This window comes from Pelophylax lessonae (genome assembly GCF_965119305.1).
Source record: "Pelophylax lessonae genome assembly, chromosome: 3".
Taxonomy (NCBI): Eukaryota; Metazoa; Chordata; class Amphibia; order Anura; family Ranidae; genus Pelophylax; species Pelophylax lessonae.
In genome coordinates, this window is record NC_138770.1 from 617,656,225 (window position 1) to 617,679,999 (window position 23,775).

Sequence of the window (23,775 nt, forward strand, 5' to 3'; positions counted from 1 at the left end):
TATGCACATGTGTGGTTGACATACGGCTCCTTCTGGTACCTATGTGGAGTGCAGGCATAGCTATGAATCATGAGGGTCCTGAGGTTTTATTGGCTGTAGGAAATCTCCAGGTTCTGAGCTGGGGAGACCTCTTCATTTGCTGGAGGAGGTGGAGGAATAGAAGTGCTTTGTGTGTAGAGTCCATCAAGGAACCAGTGGTGGTGGGGACAGCTGTTTGGCTTGACGAAAGCTGGTTGGAGGGAAGCTTGCTTTGGTTAATAGAGTAACAGTAGGGGAGGAGGCAGTCAGATGGGTTTTTCTTTTGGTGGATGTGAAAACATGAAAAGGAACCTTGTACTGGAAGATGCTGAGATACCATTATCCTGTGGACTAGAGGAAATTAGGAACTGTAATCCTACACAGTCAGTTTTTTTTTTTTTTTTTGTGTGCAGAGAGCTATCAATTTTCTTCATGCCTATACCAAGTCTCCATGTACGAAGGATGCGCCTTTCTTCTGCGTAACGTCAGGGATATTGCCTCGAATACCAGCCTACATGGAATGGGGGGGGGGGGGGGGATAATTAGTGGCATCAGTATTACAGAGATAAAGATTATCCTGCTGCAGGAAAGTGGATGCCTCTTTTAAATGCTGACGGGGAACATGACTGTATTCTTTTATGGTATTTTAAATTCTGGTTTCAATCAAAAATGTGCTCAAAAAAGGCATTTGAATGCTGTAAAATGATTAAATGTCTCCCCTGTTAAGGTTTGAGACTAATCTTTTTTGTTGTATAGCGTCTCTAGAATGCTCGCATTTTACTTCTCGTCCCAAAGCTCTTTTTATTCACTGCTCACAGCCAAATTTACATCTTAATTGCAGGGTTCACATTTAACAATATAGACAGCGTAATGCTACTGGTAATTAAGCTTTTAGTACCTGCCTTCGACACGGTACACAGTGACATAGTTGAGTAGCATTAACTCCACGTTCTCTCCTGTTCTTCAAGAAAAAGTAATGGGAGAAAGTTGAGAAGAAGGAAGGCCCAGCGCTTACATAACATCATGGGGGGGGGGGGGGGGGGGTCAAGTAATCATATACCATTGCTCTTTTTCAGAGATGTTTTACTATTTTTTGACAGCTAAAGTTAGGATCTCCAGTCTGGTCTAGTGCAAAGTTCAGATGTTCTGTGAAATAACAAAAAAAAAAGGTAAAACTGGTATTAAAAACAGCAGAAAAAAAACAAAAAAATACTATTTTCTTTAGGGATATCAATTCCCTCCCCTTAAAAAAGCAATGAAGGCTGTTTTAGGCTACCCTAAATTTTTGCCAATATTTTAATGGGAAGAATTAGCAGATGGTCGTTATAAATTGACAAACTTGGCTGCTAGGTTATTGCAACCTCGTTCGAATTTAGGCCAGAACAAGTGACAAAATTACCAAGGCCAGCTTTGTAATTAAGGAGAAAAAAAAAAAAATATATATTCCCGTAATAAGAATAAGAAAAAGAAGTCAGGTAGCAGGGATGAACTTTATAATTAACCGCTTAAGCCCCGGAAGATTTTACCCCTTCCTGACCAGGCCCTATTTTGCGATTCGGCACTGTGTGAATTTAACGGACAATTGCGCGGTCGTGCAATGCTGTACCTAAACGAATTTGATGTCCTTTTTTTCCCCACAAATAGAGCTTTCTTTTGGTGGTATTTGATCACCTGTGCGATTTTTTGATCATGCGCTATAAACAAAAAAAGAGCGACAATTTTGCAAAAATAACAATATTTTTCAAATTTTTTTTATATGAAATTCCCCCCCAAAAAAATGTAAAAAATCAAAATTTTTTAACATTTTTGGCCAATTTGTTTTCTACTACATATGTTTGGTAAAAAAAAATCACAATAAGCGTATTTTGATTGGTTTGCGCAAAAGTTATTGCTTTTACTAACTAAGGGAAAGATTTTTGTCATTTTTGTTGTTTTTTTTTTTTAACGAGTAATGGCGGCGATCTGCGTTTTTTTTTTTTACGGGACTGCGACATTGGGGCCGACAGATCGGACCCTTGACTGACATTGTTGACACTTTTGGGGGTACCAGTGACATTACTACAGTAATCAGTGCTATACATATGCACTGTTACTGTAAAAATTACACTGGCAGGCAAGGGGTTAACTTTATTGGAGAAGGAGGGGTTAAGTGTGTCCCTAGGGGCGTGTTTCTAACTGTGCAGGGATGTGGCTTTACATGTAACAGCAGAGATCTACGGTCCTACATAGCAGGACCGTTAGATCTCTGCTGTTACACAGGGAAGAATGACAGGTGGCTTTGTTTACCATAGCCGCCTGCCTTTCTCCCTTCACAGCGGACGATCGCGAGTGACCGGCGGACATCGGGTCCGCCAGTCACTCGCGCGGAAGTGTCCGTGAACGAGCGGGGGCGGGAGCGCGCCTCCGGCGGCGCGCGCTCGCCCCCTATTGGCTCACAGGCTAGTGACGTACCGGTACGTCACTTTGCCTGGCCGGGGCTGACCGCCGCAGTATATGTACTTGCGGCGGTCGGCAAGTGGTTAAGTCCCTACGTTTTGGGAGTTAGAAGGGATTGCAACAAACTAATAAGCCTGTCTAACTTATCATCCTGTTGTCTGTCCAAAACTGGGTTCACATATATGGGAATTAGACGCGGGTTTCCCCACATCCGATTCGGATTACAGGCGAGTGTGACCGGCTCTCAATGGAGCTGGTTCACACAGGTCTGGGGTGGCCATGGGCTGCATTCAAAAAGGGTCCCGCAGCTGCATACGTGTGAACCCGGCCTAAAGCAGCCTTTCTGAAATTTTTTAGCATGGAGGAACCCTTGAAATAACTTTATTGCCTCGGGGAACCCCTACTAATAATTACTATATTTACAGCTCATTGTATATCAGCATAATGGTCAGTGGGAAAAATGTTCCCTACATTGTGGTCAGTAGGAAGAACCCCCCTCCGATCCTTACAGATATCTAAAAGCATCATTGTTGTCAGTGGTTACTTATACAAATGAAGCTGCGCATTGCTCAAGGAACCCCTGGAGGAACCTTTGAGAAAGGCTGATCTTAAGAGACCAGTGTGAGTGTGAATGAGTTCTCTATTGAAATGAGCCCGGTGAAAATATATACTGCTAAAGTTTTGAAAATCATAGCTGCATTTTATTTAGATCTTTTTTCTCCACAGAGGCCTGTTGATAAAACATTGGGCAATGATCACATGCGAAGCGCAGTAGCCTGTAGCAACCAAATAATATTTTAATGCCCTGAAAAGATGAAGGCTTCCTGGTTGATATGGGTTACGATACCTTGCACTGTATTACGAGCTTCTCTAGCTATAGAGTTAAGGCTTAAAACATAGGGCAATATGCATGGGCAAAGGGCAGTAGCCTGTAGCAACCAATTTAGATTTTGCTGTCATGAAAGGGTGAAGATTCTCAGTTGCTATGGGTTACAATGTTTTGCAATGAATCACAAGCTCCCCTAGCTATGAAGTTAAGACATAAAGCATAGGGCAGTGTTCATTTGTAAAGTGTAGTAGTCCATAGCAATCAATTAAGATTTTATTGTCATAAAAAGATGAAGGCTTCCTGGGTTACTACAGGATTCAATATCTTGCACTGCACCTCTAGCTCCTCTAGTTATAAAATTAAGCCATAAATCATCAATGAGTGATCAAGTGCAAAGAGCTGTAGCACTTAGCAACCAAATAAGATTTTACTGTTATGAAAGGATGATGTTTTCCTGGTTGCTATGGGTTACAATATCTTGCACCATATCACCAGAACCTTATAGCATAGGACAGTGATCATGAACAAAGAACAGTACCATATTAATCAATACAGATTTTTTCTGAAAAAAAAAAAGATGAAGGCAGGCAGTTGCTGAAGGCAACCAGATCCTTCATATACATTACAATCTGACTAATTGATCTTTGTTCAGTCAAGTTTAGGTTTACCAAAACTGTGAAATATGAGATCCTACCTAAACTATCCAATCAATTTGTACCCAACCAAGCAGGTTCTTGCATTACATACTTGTTGGTAGATCTAAAGGAGATTGTACAATCAGATGTGAACATGTATGGTGAGCCTAATGGCCCGTACACACGATCCGAAAATCGGACGAAAATTAACGCTTGTGAAAGGATCGGACGATAATCGGATCGTTAGTACACAGCTTACGAGAGGCGATCACGACAGTTCACCCGATATTATCCGGTCGTGCAAGCATAAAAATTTTGATCGTATTATAACACATCGTACGATAATCGTATTATCAGTATGTTGTTCGTCCGAAAAAAATGGTGAGCAGTTGACAGCGCATGAGCAGTAGACATCATTTTCCCCTCACACGCTACAGCGCGGTTACGCATACCGGAAACTAAGAATTATCGTCCGAGAAAATTCGTATCGTGAGTAACCTCTCCCGTTAAGCGAATATTATTGAGAGCTGCTAGAATACGAAAAATAACGGATGGAACGTCGCCCGATTTTCGGATCGTGTGTACTGGGCATTAGGCATAGAGCATAGGGCAGGTTTCATGTGCAAATGGCAGTAGCCTATAGCATCCAATTAAGATTTTACTGTCATAAAAACAAAGACTTCCCAATTTCCCAGTTGCTATGGGTTGAAAAGGTGAATGCTTTCTGGTTGATATGGGTTAGGACACCTTGCATGGTACCTCCGACTCCTCTAGCTATAAAGCATAGGGCAGTGACCATGTGCCAAAGGCAGTAGCCAATAACAACCAATTAAGATTTTACCATCATGAAAAGATTAAGGCGTCCCGGTTGCTATGGGTTACAACATCATACACTGTACCTCTGGTGTGAGTCGACAAGTGTTAAAGCATAGCGCAGTAACCATGTGCCAAAGGCAGTAGCCAATAGCAACCAATTAAGATTTTACCATCATGAAAAGATGAAAGCTTCCTGATTGCTATGATACCTTTCACCATTCCTTGGACACCTCTACCTATAAAGCTAAGAAATAAAACATAGGGCAGTGACCATGTGCCAAGGTCAGTAGCCAATAGCAACCAATGAAGATTATACCATCATGAAAGAATGAAGGCTACCCAGTTTCTATGCGTTATGACACCTTGCACCATACCTCGGACTCCTCTAGCTATAAAGCTAAGACATAAAGCATAGGGCAGTGACCATGTGCCAAGGGCAGTAGCCAAGTAGCCAAATGCAACCAATTAAGATTATACCATCATGAAAGCATGAAGACTTCTCGGTTGCTATGCATTATGACACCTTGCACCATACCTCAGACTCCTCTAGCTATAAAGCTAAGAAATGAAGCATAGGACAGTGACCATGTGCCAAGGACAGTAGCCAATAGCAACCAATTAAAATTATACCGTCCTGAAAAGATAAAGGCTTTCCAGTTGCTATGGGCTTTTACGACACCTTGCACCATACCTCAGACTCCTCTAGCTATAACGCTGAAGCTAAGGCTTAAAGCAAAGGGCAGTGACCATTTGTCAAAGGCAGTAGCCAATAGCAACCAATTAAGATTTTACCATTATGAAAAGATGAAGGCTTCCTGATTGCTATGGGTTACGACACCTTGCACCATTCTTTGGACTCCTCTACCTATAAAGCTAAGACATAAAACATAGGGCAGCGACCATGTGCCAAGGGCAGTAGCCAATAGCAACCAATGAAGATTATACCATCATGAAAGGATGAAGGCTACTCAGTTGCTATGCGTTATGACACCTTGCACCATACCTTGGACTCCTCTAGCTATAAGGGCAGTGACCATTTGCCAAGGGCAGTAGCCAATAGCAACCAATTAAGAATATACTGTCCTGAAAAGATGAAGGCTTCCCTGGTTGCTATGAGTTACACCACCATACACTGTACCACTGGTATGTGTCGCCAATTGTTAAAGCTCCACTAAATCAGTCAGTGAAAAGGTTAACACCTTCAGAACCTGACACACGTTACACTATATCCCTTCCGTTTGGTTTGTTTCCCTTTTCTATTTATAAAGCACGCAGGGCAATTATGTTCCACCGGCTCCGAGAAGAAAATTTGTGGAATATTACGTCAGGCGATTCGGTATCAATTTTCACAAGGGTTTAATTACAGCCTGGGCGTTTTTTGATGAATCGGAATGTTATTATTTGGGCCAGAGTACATGGTCGCCGCCGCCAGAAAATCCCCACTTTTATTGTTTACACGCGTGTGCAGTAGTTGTCCCCTGCGCGGGCTACTGTAGCGTACTCGCCTTTATCTTGTTAGGAGTTCCAGCAGTGTGAGGTTAGTGCGCTGTAATCTGCTCGCTGACAGATAGAAGAAAGGGATTGATCAATGTGACTGCCCCAGCTTTTCCCATTGTTTTTAACATAATCTGAATTTGTGCTCTAGACGTGTTAAATTTGGTTCATACTTGCTCGCTCAGTTAAAAAGCAATGGGGGTTGACAAGTGCACGAAGGCGTGTATTTATCTAGATAAACATATGAGTGTTATGTGTGTCTTAGCACACACTTAACCCCGTCAGCATCAGAGGTGTCTAGGCTCACCAAGAAGGTTCAGTTTTACCCTTTTCCACACAACGGCGATATAATATTAACCCCATCACGGGCAAGTGACAACACCTTGCAGGCACTGTGTAGCTTACAGAGCAAAACATTATTTAAAAAAAAAAAACCACAATGCTTTGTATGTCGCATTCGCAGAAAAGTCCGATTAAAAATTCTGTGATGGGAATCTTTTTGCACGCAGTATAAATTTACATGAATAACCATGATACCAAAAGTTACTCTATCAGACACTTCACTGCAGGTAGTAATGAACGCTTTAGCGAGAATTTAGAAAATCGCAAGCATTCGCATCCCGGACGAGCTGACCGTAGCGATGAAAATTGCATTAGCAAACTATATCTTATGCAATAAAATGTCATCGCCGGTAGCCATTTATTCTTTAATATTAACCCTTTCAGGGAAAGGGGGGGGGGGCGTTCAACGCAGACGTAGCCTCGAACGGTTAACAGCGCGCAACCAAAAGCCTTCCTAATAAAATTGTAAAAAGAAAATGGGGGGAGAGAAATTTACCTGAAGCAAGAAAACGCAGCGAACGCTTACAGCTGAAGGTAATTTTTAACCTTATCAGAGCCATCTCCGGCATTGCGCTACAAACCAACAGAGATTGTAGATCGTCTATTAAATCGGTATTGTGACACATGCAAAACGGTGCAAAAATTTGGGCATTTTTTCCAAACCGCACAGACCGCAGGGCTCCATATACCATTACCCCCTTTTAAAATAGCATTAACCCTTTCAGGGCCAGACAGCCCTTTTGCGCTGGGCGGCGAGCAGGAACCGATGCGACCACCAGCCTCGCAGAATAACCAAACGGAGATAAAATTGGAGATAACATTGACACCCAATAAAAATTTCTGATGATTTGTTAGAACTGTGTCGTTAACCCTAATGCAAGAAAAGAACTACTTTAGCTCAAGTCTAAGAGAAGACATACAATAAAAAAAAATAAAAAAAAAACAAGGTGGGGGAAAAAATGTCAAATTGCTACAAAGCATATAAAAAAAAATCTGAGAAATTGACATGCAGGGAAGCAATGTAAAAACTTAATGCCCCTGACTTAGTATAGAGAAGAAAAAAAAAGGGAGCTACTGTACAGGAAATCTTTCTTTCATTTGGCTCTGGTGAGTTGTGTTTAATGTTATAACAAACGTTTAATGCCCAAACAGAGAAACCTTTTATTCCCTCTTTGTATTGTAGCCCAAAGGAAACATTTCTAGCTCATGAGAGCTTTTCCCTCTATCTCAGTCCGTCCTCACTCTGTTCCTTTCCCCCCTCCCTTAGTACCTGCCTAGCTGTCACAATGTGCGGAGCTCCTGCCCTCCCTTGCTCTTCATTGGCCACCCTCCCACCAATCCAATAGCCATGTGGGCCAGAGGGACTGCATATGTAAAGCTCTACTTCATATTAATAAGCTGCAATCGGGGCTTTAAGTCCTTGATTAGGAGAGTGTGAGAGCTTTTGGTCCCAACTGGCTGTGCCTATAGGCTTGTCACCAGGAGAACATTTGTGTTAATTGCAACTGTCCCTCTGACAAGGAAACTTTGATTTATAGCTGGGGTGCACAAATTATGGTTGCCGGGCGCACATGGATTCGGTAGAACTTTGCCTTCCTGAGTCTTTTTCCCTGCACTACGAAGAAGAGTAGGTACCTCTTGTTCTTGTTCTTTATTTTGTTGATTTTTGTATTTTTTTTTTTTGTCTGTTTTGTTTAATCTTCCTTTTACACAATGCCTTACATTAGGATGGAGAATGCAGGTAGAGGCTAAGAGGATTTCTGTGCATGAGTGATCTATGTTTGCTAGTCTTCTTTTCTGTTTGCTAGTCTTGTCTCTCTATTGTGCCGAGGGTTTGCTCCTTTTTTTTTTTATTAATTGTGTGAGTTGGGAATTGTTACTGTTACCTTCCACTGTGAGTCCTGCCACAATCAAGGGGACAGCTGTACGTCAGGCTCTCCTTATTCAGGTACTAAGAATAGGCACTTGGCACAAAAGCTTAGCAAAGTGTTCAAATGTGTCGTTTCACGAGGGTGCAGCATATTTTCTTAGAAGCCTTCTCTCTCTCGTTCTCTCTCTCTGTCTCTCCCCCCCCCACCCCCCTTACCACCACCACCCCCTGGACAGAGCTAAACCTGCATGCCATTCAGACCTTAGATCTGCTTGTTGTGTTTGCAGCCTGTCATAGACTCAGTACAAGTGGCACGCTCAGTGCTGTGGGATAATGACTTGAAAATGGTAAAGCATGTTTGGAGAACTATTTGCGAAGCAGTCTTCTGTTTCTCAGCCTCGAGTAAGAATTCTAGGTGGGTAAGCATTAACTAGGATAGGGATCGGTCAATGAGTAACCCAGCTAGTTAAGATGATTTTGACCTGCAGAAAATAAAAATTGCATTTAAGTTTCTTTATTCCCTCCCCCCCTCTGTTTTGTAATATAAAAAATTAAAAAGCATGAAAAAAAAGATATAAGGTAGACCCATCCAAAATCTAGTTGTGCTTCATTGTGTTCGGTCAGTTTCTTATTGAGCAGTTTGTTCTTTTTTTTGCTTACGGTCAGGATATCTTTGCATCTGTCACAGATCCATTTGTGTCATGTGGGGCCGGTCGCACTGCTACACTCTAACAATGAAGCCAAGCATCTGTAATTGTGGGGATAGTCTCTGGTATTGTAAGCTGAACACAAGACCATGTGTGCCTGTGTCAGAGCTGGAGAGTAGCACTTAGGCTGCAGACATGCTGACCTCACTGCAAATACAGCTTGCAATGATGCTTTGGGAATTAGAAGTAACTGCATATTTCTCAGTTGGGATCTAAAGGTAGCCACGTGAATGTTAGATAAAACGAGGAAGTAAATAACTAAAGGCTAAATCTTTAAAAAAAAAAAACTGTAGGAGGCTATCAGGCTTAAAGGCTTACAACACAAGAGGCAGGTGCTTGAATTAGGTACTGTCACCCATCATAAATTCTTAGACGCCAATTCCTTATCCTGAAGTTTTTCAAGTTTGCTGTGCAGTAAATAAGAAACAACCTTTTGAAGTGTGGTCAACGCTCTGTCTTTACTAAAGAAGCTTTCTTAAATTTACCTTCTTATACCTAATTTAAATGATTAGTTTCGATAAGCCTCTTAAGGAAGATGCATGGAAACGATCTGTGTGCAGATGTCAGATGCAGGGACAGCGTTTTAAAGCTTGTACCGCATAGTGCAGAAGTAATAGTTGTCCTGCGCGTTCACTCTACGGCCCCTTTCTAGCCTTACAAAATTTGCACAATTTTGCACAAATTTGCACAAGTTTGCTTGGTATATTTTTGCATCGAAAAAGTGCTTTGTACTTTTTACAGTGCAAAAACTTTACACTTGTATTGTCAGGTACCACATGCCTTGCCAACGTACCAACGTGCTTTCAGAATTTGTTAAATTGACCGCCTGCCCTGTTTTGATCTAAAATTGAAATAATGAAAATCTTTTCGGGAACATTCGACAACTGTGTGCTCGAGACAAGTAGTGCTTGGGTGTCAGACAGTTGAGAATGTGATAACCTAAGCCCACATACGTGTGCCCCCCCCCTTTTCTTTAAAAATAATTGTTATTAAGGCAACAGATGCAATAAATGTATGGGCCCGTTTTGACATATGTGTCAATCTCATCCTTGGAAATGAAAACAGTAGGCTCTTTAGATAAAACTCCTTCCACTTCTGATTAAAATGTTACATTGACTAAGGGATTATAGAGCTGACTTAATTTTACTGACTGTTTTAACAGTTGTCACAGCTGTTGGAAAGCGGAAAGGCAAATGAAACAGTCCAAAATAGGGAGAGAAGGAGCTCCTGTTTAGTAACAGTTTAGTAAAACAATAGAAGGGAAAGATTGAAGTCTGTATGACACTAGGATACAATTTTATAGAAGCTAATTACTACATTTTATGGCCTTAATTTATTTATTTTTATTTTTTTTTTGCTTTTTTTTTTTTGGAAAGCACAAGAAATGCTTAAACTGTAGCAAGTGTAATGTTGATACGAGAGAGCTACTGCTTGTCAGGACTCTGAGATAAGATGACATTAGTGCAATAAGTGAGTACACAATCTTAAATGATTGCTTTTAAGTGATCAGGTTCCCAGCTGAGATCTCAGAATTGTGCTGCACTGACTGGGATCTCCTTTCCCTTGCTTTACTTTTTTATATCTTAAAGTTTTGTCCCCAGAGAGCTTGTGTCAATAAAGCATCCATGAGCCTTGCAGAGTGGGAGCTTCAGGGAATAGATTTGGTGTAACTTATCAAGCAGGAGCTGAAGAGCATGGCTTTCACTGTAACGTCAGCCTAAAGGGTTCCAAAAAAGATCTTATGGTCTTTAAAGGTTGCAACATACAGATTTGGTAGGTTAGTGACTTAGCTAGCTACCTTAGACCCATGCTTCAACTTTGTATGATAAATGTATTTATTTATTTATTTTTTTCTCCTCATCATGCTGAGTTTAGATTTTTTTGGGAAGAGTGCTGAAAATATCTTGTGTCCCCTCAACATTGACATTCCAACCTGACAGCTGAATGCTCATTTTAATGTCCTATAGTTGTGCTCTTTTACTTACTGAGCCCGATGCGTTGCAGCTGTAATTAACCCATGTTAATAGCAAAGCCCTTGTGGATACCCATTCATTTCCCAGAATAGTTGGTCCTTTGCCGCTTTTCATTGCAAATGGATGCCTTTTAATGGTACAGTAGACCATTTAGTTGCCCCTTTCCCCCAACCCCCCCACCAACACTACTCCCCACCCCTACCCATTTTTTTAGTTGCAAAAACATTTAAAATAAATACAGACTTCCAGGCAGGGTGCCAACATTTTAGCTACTCTTCTCCAGAAAACAGGCATGAAACGTACATTCTACAAACTGGAACATATAATTAGAAATGATCAACAACCCCAGCTAATAATTGTGCCCACATTTCAATGGTTGGGCCCATTGTTCAAAGTATGCTTGTAGAGTTAAAAACTGATTTTAAACAAAGTCATGGCTGGGTCATTTTCATTCAGTAAAGTGATGGGCTTTGGTTGGGGGTTTCCAAAGTTTTCAGATAACATCAAGTTCAATCTTAGTAGCTGCATCCTAATTCACCATCTTGTAACTTTTGCTTGAAGGTAAGCACATTGTCATTGAGCATTAAAGAATGTGCCATTGCTTTTTTTTTCCTGCTGCCTTGATGAGGGCTTGGGGAACCCCCCCCCCCTCCCCCACCCCAAAATATCTAACCCTAGCAAACCCTGAGTTAGGTGGATTGTAGTTGTTGGGTAGGTTTAAATATCAGAATCTAAATAAATTGTAAGGAACACCTTTGCCTTCGTAGCTTGCATTGCTGCAGTTTGTTAAATGCGTGAGGGTTAAAACGTAATACACTGATAATGGTGTTTTGGGAAATCGTCTGACCAAATTCTGCCTATGGTTTTAACTATCCTGCTTTTTAGTTATCTTGTCAGATGTAAATTACTGTATATAGTAAAGAAAAAGAATGATAGAAAGATAGATAGATAGATAGATAGATAGATAGATAGATAGATAGATAGATAGATAGATAGATAGATAGATAGATAGATAGATAGATAGATAGATAGATAGATAGATAGATAGAACAAGACATGCATGATTTCCTCTAATGTGCCTACTGTCCACAGAGTCATGCCTGAATATACATGTACACACAAACACACAGCACCATACACATACACACCCACACATGCGCAAAAAATATGCAAAGCTGTATAACGCAATACATTTAGTAGAGTGATATGAATTTTACATATTTTAATATTGGCACGGTAATTTGTATTATTATTATCATTATTATTATTAGTATTATAATTATTATTATTAGTAGTAATAATAGTATTATTATTATTATTATTATTATTATTATTATTATTATGACTTAATCAATACTATTATCAGTGCTGCAAAAAAAAAAAAAAAAAAATCCCTTTATTCCATGCCTGCGACCTATACAAGATATTTTCCTACTTGCCCAGTGTGCCCACCATATTTCCCTCCTTGCCATCCCATAGCCTTGTATTAGATTGTCATTGTCCTGAAGTACATGGGAGAGAAATGAATTCCTATCCTAGACATGCTCTGACAGTAAAATATTTAGCCTCTCTGCCTCCAGTCCTGCTTTATGTGTGTGTTTGATAGTGTAGGAGTGACACCCTTAGTCCCAGCAGCCTGACACATAGAACTAGTCATTACATCTTCTTTCCTTTCCTCTGCTTGGGCTTTCCAACTTGTCCTATGTGTGTGTGTTTGATACCCACATACCGCTCTGTCCTCCTCTGGACATATATGAAACTCCGCTAAGCGTGTTTGTGTGTGTTTGTGTGTGTGTGTATTTTTCTCGAAAAGACCTCTTACACCTTGATGTCACATCTGTGATTGTAGAACTATGTGAGATTAGAGTGCAGTAACTACATTGCAACTGTGTACATGACTGTATGTGTGTTAAAGTACAGGGCAAAAAAAAAAATATGCAGACATTTTTTTCCTTTAGCACCCTGAGATAAATAAATTCTTGTTGCATTATTTGCTTTTAAAATATACCATTTTACATAGATATAAATTTATACACCCTAATATTAGGTATACCTATTCATCTATATGCATGCTTAATAGATAGCACATATGATTTACATGCTATATACTGTTTATTTTCTCACTAATCAATGGTGGAAATGTTTTGCTTTGTTATTTTTTTTGTAAAGCATTTCCCCCAGACAACTGATAAATTCTTTTATCTTTATCTTAGGGAAATGGTATATGTACACAGACATGCTGTTAATGTGAGGACGAACACTTTTTCAGAAAATAAAACCTTACCTTCATGGTAGGAATGTATATTTTTTCACTTTTTTTCTGTATGTGATGCCTTTTCAATTTTCATGTGTTTTTTTTGTGTTTTATATTTTTCCATTGTTAAGATTATTATTATTATTATTTCTATGCCCACCACCACTATTACTAACAATACTGCTAATCTTTGGCAAAGCAACACTGTATCTCATTGCATACTCATTGTTTTACTTATATGCCTCAGTATATTTTGATTCCATGTATCATGCTTTGTTCAATAGAATTATATAATTAAAATATGGATTTCTAGCCACTTAGAGATAGCATTATTTTCTTTTTAAACCGTAATTTTTGCAAACATATACAGTTTTGTATCATTCAAAAACATGTGGATTTCCTGACAACTTTATGTTTTCAGTAAATTCCAAATATATATATATATATATATATATATATATATATATATATATATATATATATATATATATATATATATATACCATAAGTGTGGAAGATAGGTATTTAGCTGCCGCTAGTATGTATATTCAGTGGCTTGCTGACAACAATCTCTTCCGTAATCTACTGTCATAGTCTATAACCTAAGATAACTGGGGCATTATGCTGTGCTTGGTACAACACACTGCCTGTTACATAGTAGTTACGTACTGTAGTAGAAAATACGGTTAATATGGTTATAGCATTTTTTTTAAATTAACCTGAGCATTATTTAAATTTAAATTCCTTAATGTTATATAGAGGAAATACATTTACATATAATACTTAGAAAAATTATGAGGAACATACACTTAGTATTTTTTTTTTTTTTTTTGCTTGTATGCATATGTTAGTGTCTACTTGCATTATTAAACTTCTGTTATGTCTTTCTGGGCTTTGCTATTTGATCATTATTGGTAATCCTGTTTTCTTTCATTTTTTTATTGCTGCTATTTTCCCAGTTTACTTTTGAGTAAATACAGTTATCAAAGAAAGGTGTATATTACATGGGAAGGATGCCCAGTCCATGTACCACATTGAGTTAGTATGTTGGGCTTTTATTAAATAGAGAATCATTTTTCCCAAATCAAATAAGCCTTGTATAGTGTAATAATAGGGTCAAGCAGGTGGTATTGTTATTTTTTTCTCTCCGAGCTATGTGTTTCAGAGACAATTTAAAGAGTTTGCCTATTTAGTGCAACTAATTCTAACAAATGCCTTTGTAGTTTTTTTTTTTTTAAGCAGACATCAAACTATTTGAATTTAAAATGAAAACTTTGCAAGTTATTTTTGAAATCTATGTTTATTTTTGAAGACGCTAGAATGCTTTTATGAAGCTGTATATGGAGATGTTATTATATTATACATTTCGGTAGAATACTGTGAATTGATTTAGTTCACCTCTACCTTCTTATTGGGTCAAAACATCAGGGGTTGCCAATGATGGGCATAATGTCTTAGTGAGCAGCGCTGACATCTGTGTAAAACCTGAGATGGTTGAGTTATTGTCAAGAAGATTCAATCAACATTGTAAAAAAAAATGGGGAAGAAAAAAAAATCGACATACACAAGGCATCATTTTTCTATCAGCACAGAGTTTTTAAATGTAAGGTTTGGCCTTACTTAAAAATGCAAAGGAATCTTCTCATACATACTAACCTTTTTTTTTTTTTTTTTTTTTTAATAATATAATTAATAGAATATTTTGAACACTCTGAATTAAGAACTTCTTTTCTTGTGAAAAAGTCATATGACCATTTCCATTGTAGCTAATTGATTCCCATCATACATTGACAGTGAATAATAGAGATCAAAATCATATATATATATTAATCACTAAAAATTATATTAAAAAATTGAAGAACACTTCTTTTCTGTTTGGTAAAGATTAAGTAATTCCGTTATCAGTAACAACTTTGATATGCACACTTTAAGGGTTCTGAGCGACTGTTTTTCTACAATAGATTTTTTTTAAAAAAGAGAGAAGGTACCAGCTCAATTACGAATAACAGAATTGTCTGCACACTAAATAGGCCTGTTATATTTTCCCTTGTCAGCCCTTCAAAAGAGGGTGCCCATCTGTTAGTAGCACTTGTGTTTCCCATGTAATGAAGTGTGAAAATGTAAACTAGACAGGACTCTTTTTCAAATTGTCAGTTGGAAATAAAAAAAAAAAAGAAAGTTTGAAGGGTTTTATCATATTGCTGCAGCATTGAAAAGTAGGTGACTTGGGGAGGAAAAAAGTGTTAAGTGGCAAGATATTTGGTGCATTTTTTTCAGTAGACGGTAGACAAAAGCAAAAGAGTTATTGAAAAGGGAAGCTAAGTTTACAATTATAGTTTAATTATAGCTTATCCAACCATTTCTTTGTTGTATGCATACACACAAACACGCACGCGCATTTACGTCAAAGTTATGTTCAGATTAATAAACTATTAATCAGATACCTGCTTTTGTAAAGTCTGAATCAGATACAAAAAATCTATATAAAAATCTTATATCTTCTATTAAAAAATATAGGTACAGGTATTCTAGTAAGATGCTTATGAATGAAAAAAAAAATTTTATGGATGTAAAATGAATGCAACGATGATTGCCATCATTGTTGCTCCAGGGGTGTTGCTGCTTTTTTACCATATCTTAACTATCCTCCTGTAAGCACGGAACACTGTGTGGCTGCATGTTTAATGTAAACCCAAGGCATTCAAGGTTTCATTTAACATGTCAACAGAATTCAGTAACTAGTAAATACATGAAATGGCCCTTTTTATCTGTTTACATAAAGAAGGGGTATACAAATTCTGATTGACAATACAAAATATATGAATTACCATGACTATTTTATGGGAAAAAATGTATATTTATATATAAATAGACAAGAGAAAGAGAGAGGAGAGAGATACAAGGAAAAGTTAGAGAAGAAGACAGGAGAGCATGTGTATATAAGTATATAATCTCATATCTTGGGACGTCAGACAACAACACCAGCCCTGCTCCCATGAGCAATCAGAGAGGTTAAGTAGGAATTCCTAATAACTGAATGAAGACTTCACAGCACCAAATTATTATTCTGCTATCAGAAAGGGACTGAGCTCAGGTGGTGCCGGGTCATATTAGAGGGCCAATCACTGGATTACATTAGTTCGAATGACACCTGTCCCATGCATCATGTAGCCACTATGTCACAGATGCTGAAACAAGAATCGACCAAGATGTAGAGACTGAAATGCAGCTTGACGTTGGTGGTACCACTCCATCAACAAAGAACTGGCTATAGTCCACTGTTAATAGATTAAAAGCAGTTAGCTAACTGAAATCATATGTGAACAGCTTCACTCATAAGAGAGAAAAGAAAAAAGTATAGGGCTCCTGCACTGAAAATCTGCAGTAGAGGCCCACAATACATTGCATAGCCAAACAAATTAGAAAAAATTCACTGCATTAACTTTGCTGTCAGAAGGTCAGAGCAAAGCAGTCGTGCATTTCAAGCTGAAAATACAATAACCCCTTCAGTGCCAGAGGTGCGTGTGATGCATAACATTTACTGTAAAACCAATTCATTAGTCTCACGTTGAAAACATTTGTCTTGAGGTCATGGATAGGGCACGTGACTGCCAATTCTCATTCATTGTGCTGGTGCACACCTGAGATCCTTAGTTTATTTGCCTAAGCAATGGGCTCCATTAACAGAACAGTGCTTGAAGCTATTTCAGACCTAATCTACAACCAAGCTAGTCATTTTAAAAAAAGAACACTAAAATGTATTAATTCATTGCCTTAAAATACATTTGCTTATTCTATTTTTCAGGTGGGTTGATTGAGTACGTGTGTCATCTGCTTTACCATCAGTTTTAAATACACTTTCTGATTTTGTAGGCAGTACATAACCACTAAAAGGTCGTTGTTTCAAATTTTATCCCCAAAAAAGTTTTGGTCATTGATAAGATTAATAAATCTGTCAGCGGCAGTCCCTTAAAAATGTGGTTTAAGTGTTGACGCTTTGATGGAAATGGTCATAAACATTAAGATAATTACCATATTCATTTCATAATTAAGGAATAAAATAATTCAGTTCATGCGGCGGTGTGACTTGGCCAACAGTAAATTATTAAAGATGTCTTCTTGACCTAGCAGCCCCAACAAAAACATGGTTTATAATTAAATATTAAAATCTATTACAAACATATTGTTTAACGTATCAGCCTAAAACACTACCACACCTAGTGTAAATTGAGGTCCATCTTTTTTTATAATTCATTTGTCCAAACGTGCGTGTAAAAAAAATATAATGCAGGGCAAGTCTAAAATATAGACTCTCGACTGACTGTCAATGTATATGGAAATGTCATAACCTTGTTGACCTTTAACCTGTAACAATAATACACCATAGGATTGATCTTTCTCCCTCTAGACTACATCACTCTTGGTATTTTTATGATGATACACTGTTCACTAAGCTAGTTCAGGTATTTATTCCAAGGGTATGATTAACTGTTAATGTAACATTTGCTAAGATTTGAAGACAAAGTTTTTTCTAAGTTTTTTTTTACCTATTTTTTTATCAAATTTTTGTGGACATTTTTGCAGAATTTTCTCTTAGTATTATAGCCCAGATAATGTCCCCTCCAACATTTTTAAGGTAAAGTAGAATTATTCAAAGCTTTGTCTGTACAGTAATACTGAGCATCAGACATGTTACAGATAATGTCAACTAACAAGTCATCCTACTGCTGCGCGCAGAAACATAAAAGACCAGTGTTATTTAGCAGTTTTGTTCCGGGAGCGTAGCTGTGAACAGAATGTGAAAACATGTCACATTCTGTAATCTAACTGGCAATAACAAGGAATCTTCATAAGACTGCTCAAAAACCATAAGCCTTTAGAAAATGGAAGACTTTTTTTTTTTTTTAAGGCGTAAACTGCCTCGTGATTTAATAACCCAATACCATATGCAATTTCAGAAGCTTTTTTTTATTAACAGTTTATTTCTCAATTATTACATCATTATGATAAAAATAACTTTTACTATATATTTTATGTGCCATAAGCTTTTTTTATTACAATAAAAACAGGAATAGAAAGAACTAGATGTAAAAAAAGCGAAAGTCGAGAAACATGATCATATCAGTTAGAAGAATTAGAAATACAGAAACAGTGATTTGTTCACAAAACAGTACAGCCTACATTGTGAAGGCCATTCAATCAGACCATTACATGTTATAGTTAACAGAAGAGTTAAAAAAAAATCCATCCAAATAAAAATGTAGCAGCAAACATGTTCACAAAAACTTATCCCGGGGCCCGATATTGTATATAAATAATTATGGAATAAAACATCCAAAAATTTCAAGCACGCATGAGGGAAAGAGACCCTTGGCGATAGCACAACTACTCCTTAATAAATTCTACCTTTTGTTTAACCAAAATGAAAAATTTGACTAAATTGCTTCATTGAAAGATATAGGGCCATATTTTAAAAAGCATTGGATCTAACATTCACCAAACATTCACTGCAGGTGGATCGTCCATGTGTTTTAAGTGACAGTGATTGATTCACCTCCAGTAATTGTTTGGTGAAAGTCTAATTTACTGCGCAATAATTATGCCCCATGTGTATATCATTTTATAACATAATTAATAAACACCTTTATTTAAAATGAGACATAATATGTAGGGAAGCCTTTTAAAACTAAATTAGGTATTTTGCCGTGTTTTATTCCATCGGTATTTATCGCCCTTTATAAGGTGTTGGAGTAAATAGAGGACTTTTTTTTTTTTTTTCGTGGTGGTGGTTGTTTTTCTATACTTAGAGAGTCCGATGTTGTTCAATGTAGAGCCAGTAGTTTGTATTATCACAAATTTATGCTGCTGATTTCATTCTAGGTATGATTGTGTATAAATACAGTTAGTTAGTCAGGTTTATCTGATAGCCTAGCACAGAAAGAGAGAAGCCGAACAAACTGTTTTTCAGTAAATTCACTGTTCATACACCTGATAAGATTGAAAGAGCTTTCGAAACGCTGATATGCTTTGAATAAGAAAAGAATAATCAGTTTTGCTGGCACCGTCTTATCTGGAATACAGTTAAATGCCAATGCTTTTACATTAACAGAAGTGAATGTTTCAGGCTGACGGTCTTTTCTTGAAGTTAGAGACTAATATCTTTTTGTGAAGCACAATTATGAATGCTGGGATAGATTACCTGACTTAAAAAAACATGTCATATGCAGAGATCACATTAAAAAAAGAGATGAGACCAGTGCTTTTCCATCTAATGTGTTTGGTTAGGTTATTGTAGAGAACATGGCAAAAAGTTTAATTGACAAAAAATGCGTATGACTTTATGATAGTGGAAGAATGTGAGATTGGTGTGTCATCATCTTTTACGTTGATACCAAGAGGCAGTCTACAAAAAGGCTCCTGTATCTGAAGCCATAGGACAGTGGCTAGTCATGAAAAACTATGCTATAGAAGTCTTCCAAAATTAAAATGTAGGTGGCGATTATTCTGGAAAAGATCGACAGACTTTCAAACGCATTAGGATGGCAAAGCATCCACTTAATGTAGACAGTCTTCTCCATTACGTAACCACGCAGCAAATGGGCCACAGTGAACAAAATCTTTTTAACAAATTCAGCTGCGTTTACAAAAGCAAGCATAATTGTAAAATTTGGCAGTCATTGCTGCAACGTAGCCTGACCAACCGCTTGCTGTGTCAGTAGCGCCGGGTGCTGCAGTGCAGGTTTTTAGGTCAGCCTTTTCCATTGCAGTCACTATCCGCCTTTATTAAAAGCGGGCTCAACTTTTTCCAATTTATCTTTTTTAGAATTGATGACATATGTTATTTTGTCATGGGTGTGTTTTTGAAGTTTACTATAAAGCCTCATAAATGTACCTCTTCATTTCCCTTTCATGAGAATATGCAATGCTCTCAATAAAGTTTTACTTTTTTAGGCGTTACAATTGTAAAGGATCACAGATCCTAAAACTCGAGTTACCTAATAGCAAAGAAGGTCTGCTTAAATGCACATTCAGAAATGTGCATGCATATATGTATATATTTTGAGAGAACTTAGCTCTTATATTACTATTGGCTTTAGGTGGCCAGTTTTGGTTGAGATAGATTAGCTATCTTTATTCATTAGAATTACTAACAGAAAATGTAGAGATTATAAGGATACATATTAAGGATATAATCCAAAACAAACCTCAGAATATTTTTTTCATTATACATGGGTTTAGAATAATTTTTCTTGTTGTTAGTAGTTAATGTTTGTAAGACCACTGGAATTTTTTTCTGACAGCATATGTGTGGTCAATCATCATGCAGTGGTCTTGTAGGAATAAAAAACAAGCCGACCACACATGCAAGAATTCCAGTTGGCAGATCCCACCATGTTTGGAGGAAGAATGACACTATTTGTTAGAGCCCATCATTTTCATTGATATATCTGCCCTTCTATAGCCAGCCCTTATAATATTTCAGCTATCCACAAACCACTGACATAATCAAGTCAAAGTTATAATAGAATTTTACAGTAGCCAACTGTAAAAACAGTATTTTCCATTGAATTTATCCCAAACTAAGTAGAGACATGGTTAAGTTGACTTGTGTTCTTCATTCAGTCACGTTGAGTAACATCTTATTTAAAATCTTGACGCCTCTTGGAAGGGGTTAACAGATTTTGAGAGTTTTTCAACTGGTAGCTGCTTGTATTCCCTTTTTCCCTTACTTACTCTTTGTTCCCGTTCCTCTCTGTCGCTTTTCTCATTTTTCTTCATTTTATGCTTGGAAGTGGCTGTTGCATTCTGATTTGATAAATGATAGTGTAAAAAGTATTTTGATTGATTTTGGATTAGTATTGATTGCTCTTGATTAGATCACTGACACCCTGGAATCAATACGATTCGATAAGCCATTGAGCCTCTTTTCAGCCCTCTCAGACAACCAGGGGAATACAAGAAAACTGAATGGTCAAAGATGATAAATTGACCAAATGTCAGTCTTAAAAAATACTTTATTTTTAAGTGTGGGGACAATCACAGAGTTGGGTCTGTAACAATTTGAAACTACAAACCATTTAATTATTAGCAGAAAGAATTTCCAGAGCCCTATTTAAAACTTCTCAACTGTGACCAAACAGGCCAACTATATGTACAGTATTGCTGATAAGTAGTTGAAAGTAGATGTAAACACAATTACTAAAATCTTATATATGCTTTAATATGGTAATGTCATTTCAAAAGTAATTTTCAATATTTTCGAATCTGCAGCTATCATCCAAATAATACTTGGTAATCCTTCTATGAAGGTCTTTTTCAGGCACTATTAGTGTAGGGTGACAACGCTCTGTCCCCTTATACTATCTCCCAGTTGTGCTGTTTGGTTGTCACTCTTTCACATGAACTTCCAAAGGAAACCACGAGCACCACATTGTGCAGGCATGGTTCACTGTTGCCACCATCAAGAAAACCCACTCTAGGATTTGCCATACAGCCTTTGCTGGAATGAATGTAGACATGGAATTGTTGTAAAGAGGTTGCAGGAGATCAGCAGCAATGAACAAAAAAAAAAGATGAAAACAACAAGTATGTTATTAAAAAATAGAAATTGTTTATGATTCAGAGTTCTGTAGTAAATTAAATCTCAATCATTTAGGGGTTGCATCTACTGCTTCTTTTGATAATGGTGTGAAGCTCCTGTAAGACCAGAGTACTTTCAATATGACTTGGGATGAGAGATTGTAGAAATCAATGGTTTTACTATTAAAGACTATGAGATATATTGGAAACTGTCAACGGTAGGTCATTTAGTCCACAATTGCCTGCCTTGCTCTCCAAAATATTCAAATATCAATTTTTAGAAATATTGACCTTTAGGTAAAATAATTAATTAGGATATCTAATTTTGTATTGGCTATTAAAAGTCTGAAAAATATTTAGTGTTTTATGTAAATGAAAGCAATACAAACACGGAAGAGCAGCGATAAAGAACTAATTTTCTTAATTCTCAAAGGGTGGGCAAAAAAAAAAAACTCTGGCACTTTGCCCATTTCTGTGAAAAGTCCCCCCAACGCACTGATACTCATCTCTTTAGTGACCTCCGTCTGCTTCTTCCTCTAGCTCACCCACTGCAAAATACCTAGTGCTTCCAGGTTTGGGGGAGCATGTGACCTCCTCCCACGTGGGTATAAACAATTTATGAAGAATGGATTGATGTTACAAGTTCTTCCCTAGTCAATATTAGGTATTTTGTTACCGACTGTGACAGAGAATGGAGCTGTGGTGGATCGCTGGAGAGGTGTGTTTCAGTCCATCGGCAGAGGGCAGTCTTTTTATAAGCAAGCACTACCATTATAGCCTGTACAGGCAAAGTGATAGTGTCTCCATAAGGCAAAATATACAAATGGGTGTCAATGGAATATATGTGGTTAGGTCTTCTGCATTGCATTTCTTGGTTTCTGGATTAAATTTCCACCAAAGGCAACATCCAAATAGAATATGTATGTTCTTCGTGTGCATGGATTTCCTCCCACAATTCTTTAGTTTCCTCCCACAATAAAAACAAAAAACAAACAAAACCTCATACTGGTAAATTAATTGGAATAATTCTTTGTAATCTGGCCCTTTTTTGTGACACTTCAGAAATAAAATTAGATTGCACACGACGGACTCCGTTTTGCTCAGCGGGGATCGATCCGCCTATTTTGCAGAGACGGAGCTGTCAGATCCCCGCTCTCCTCTATGGGAGATTGGATGAAAATGGACCGCCTGTCCATTTTTATCTGATCTTATCCGATCCGATTCTCCAGACAGATAGAAAATAGGGTTTCCATCCGTCTGGATTTCACGTACAGGATCGGATCAGGTGGCAGCGGGTGTCGTCCGCTGACATCCACTGCACCATAGGGCACCATAGGGCTGCATGGAGCATCTGATCAGGTCAGCCTGAAAAACTGGCAGGCGGACCCGATCGGAAAGCCCATGTGGAAGGGGCCTAAGACCCTGGAGAGGCAAAGGCTGAATTACTCAATGTACCCTGTAATCTGCATCAACAATATATGAAGAAGTAAAAACAAACAAATAAAAAAACCACAATAGAATTTCAATGACTCAATGTTCATCAATAAGACTTGGGTGAGAAAAAAATCCATTCATATACAGGCAATTTTTTTAGCTGTAAAGTTATTTATATACTTTTTGTTGTTGCTAGTTATGGGATTACAAATGCTGTTTGGCATTCCCGTCCCTTTCCTAACTCACCATGGTGCCCCATAATGTTTTTCTTTGGCCTGGTTGGATGATGATTAATCCAATTTTATTAGTGCAACACAGGACAAATTCTGCGTGGCTGTGAATAATTTGAACTAGTCCTCTTGAATGTATGTTGCAGTTTTAACTGTG

The 23,775-nt window shown here is 37.8% G+C and overlaps 1 protein-coding gene across 3 annotated transcripts in view; it reads left to right on the plus strand.

Annotated features, from left to right (window-relative positions):
* Positions 1-7,953: 7,953 nt before the first annotated feature.
* ESRRG (estrogen related receptor gamma) overlaps positions 7,954-23,775 on the plus strand; it is a 286,117-nt gene continuing 270,295 nt past the window's right edge. Inside the window, exons 1-2 of one of the 3 annotated variants that reach the window (XM_082252325.1) lie at positions 7,954-8,197; positions 13,334-13,411. In XM_082252325.1, coding sequence (XP_082108451.1) covers positions 8,142-8,197; positions 13,334-13,411 — 134 coding nt within the window. In that variant the 5' untranslated portion in view covers positions 7,954-8,141. Of the gene's footprint in view, positions 8,202-13,333; positions 13,412-23,775 lie in introns of all 3 variants that reach the window. The other 2 variants (XM_082252326.1, XM_082252327.1) reach the window with 2 other exon arrangements.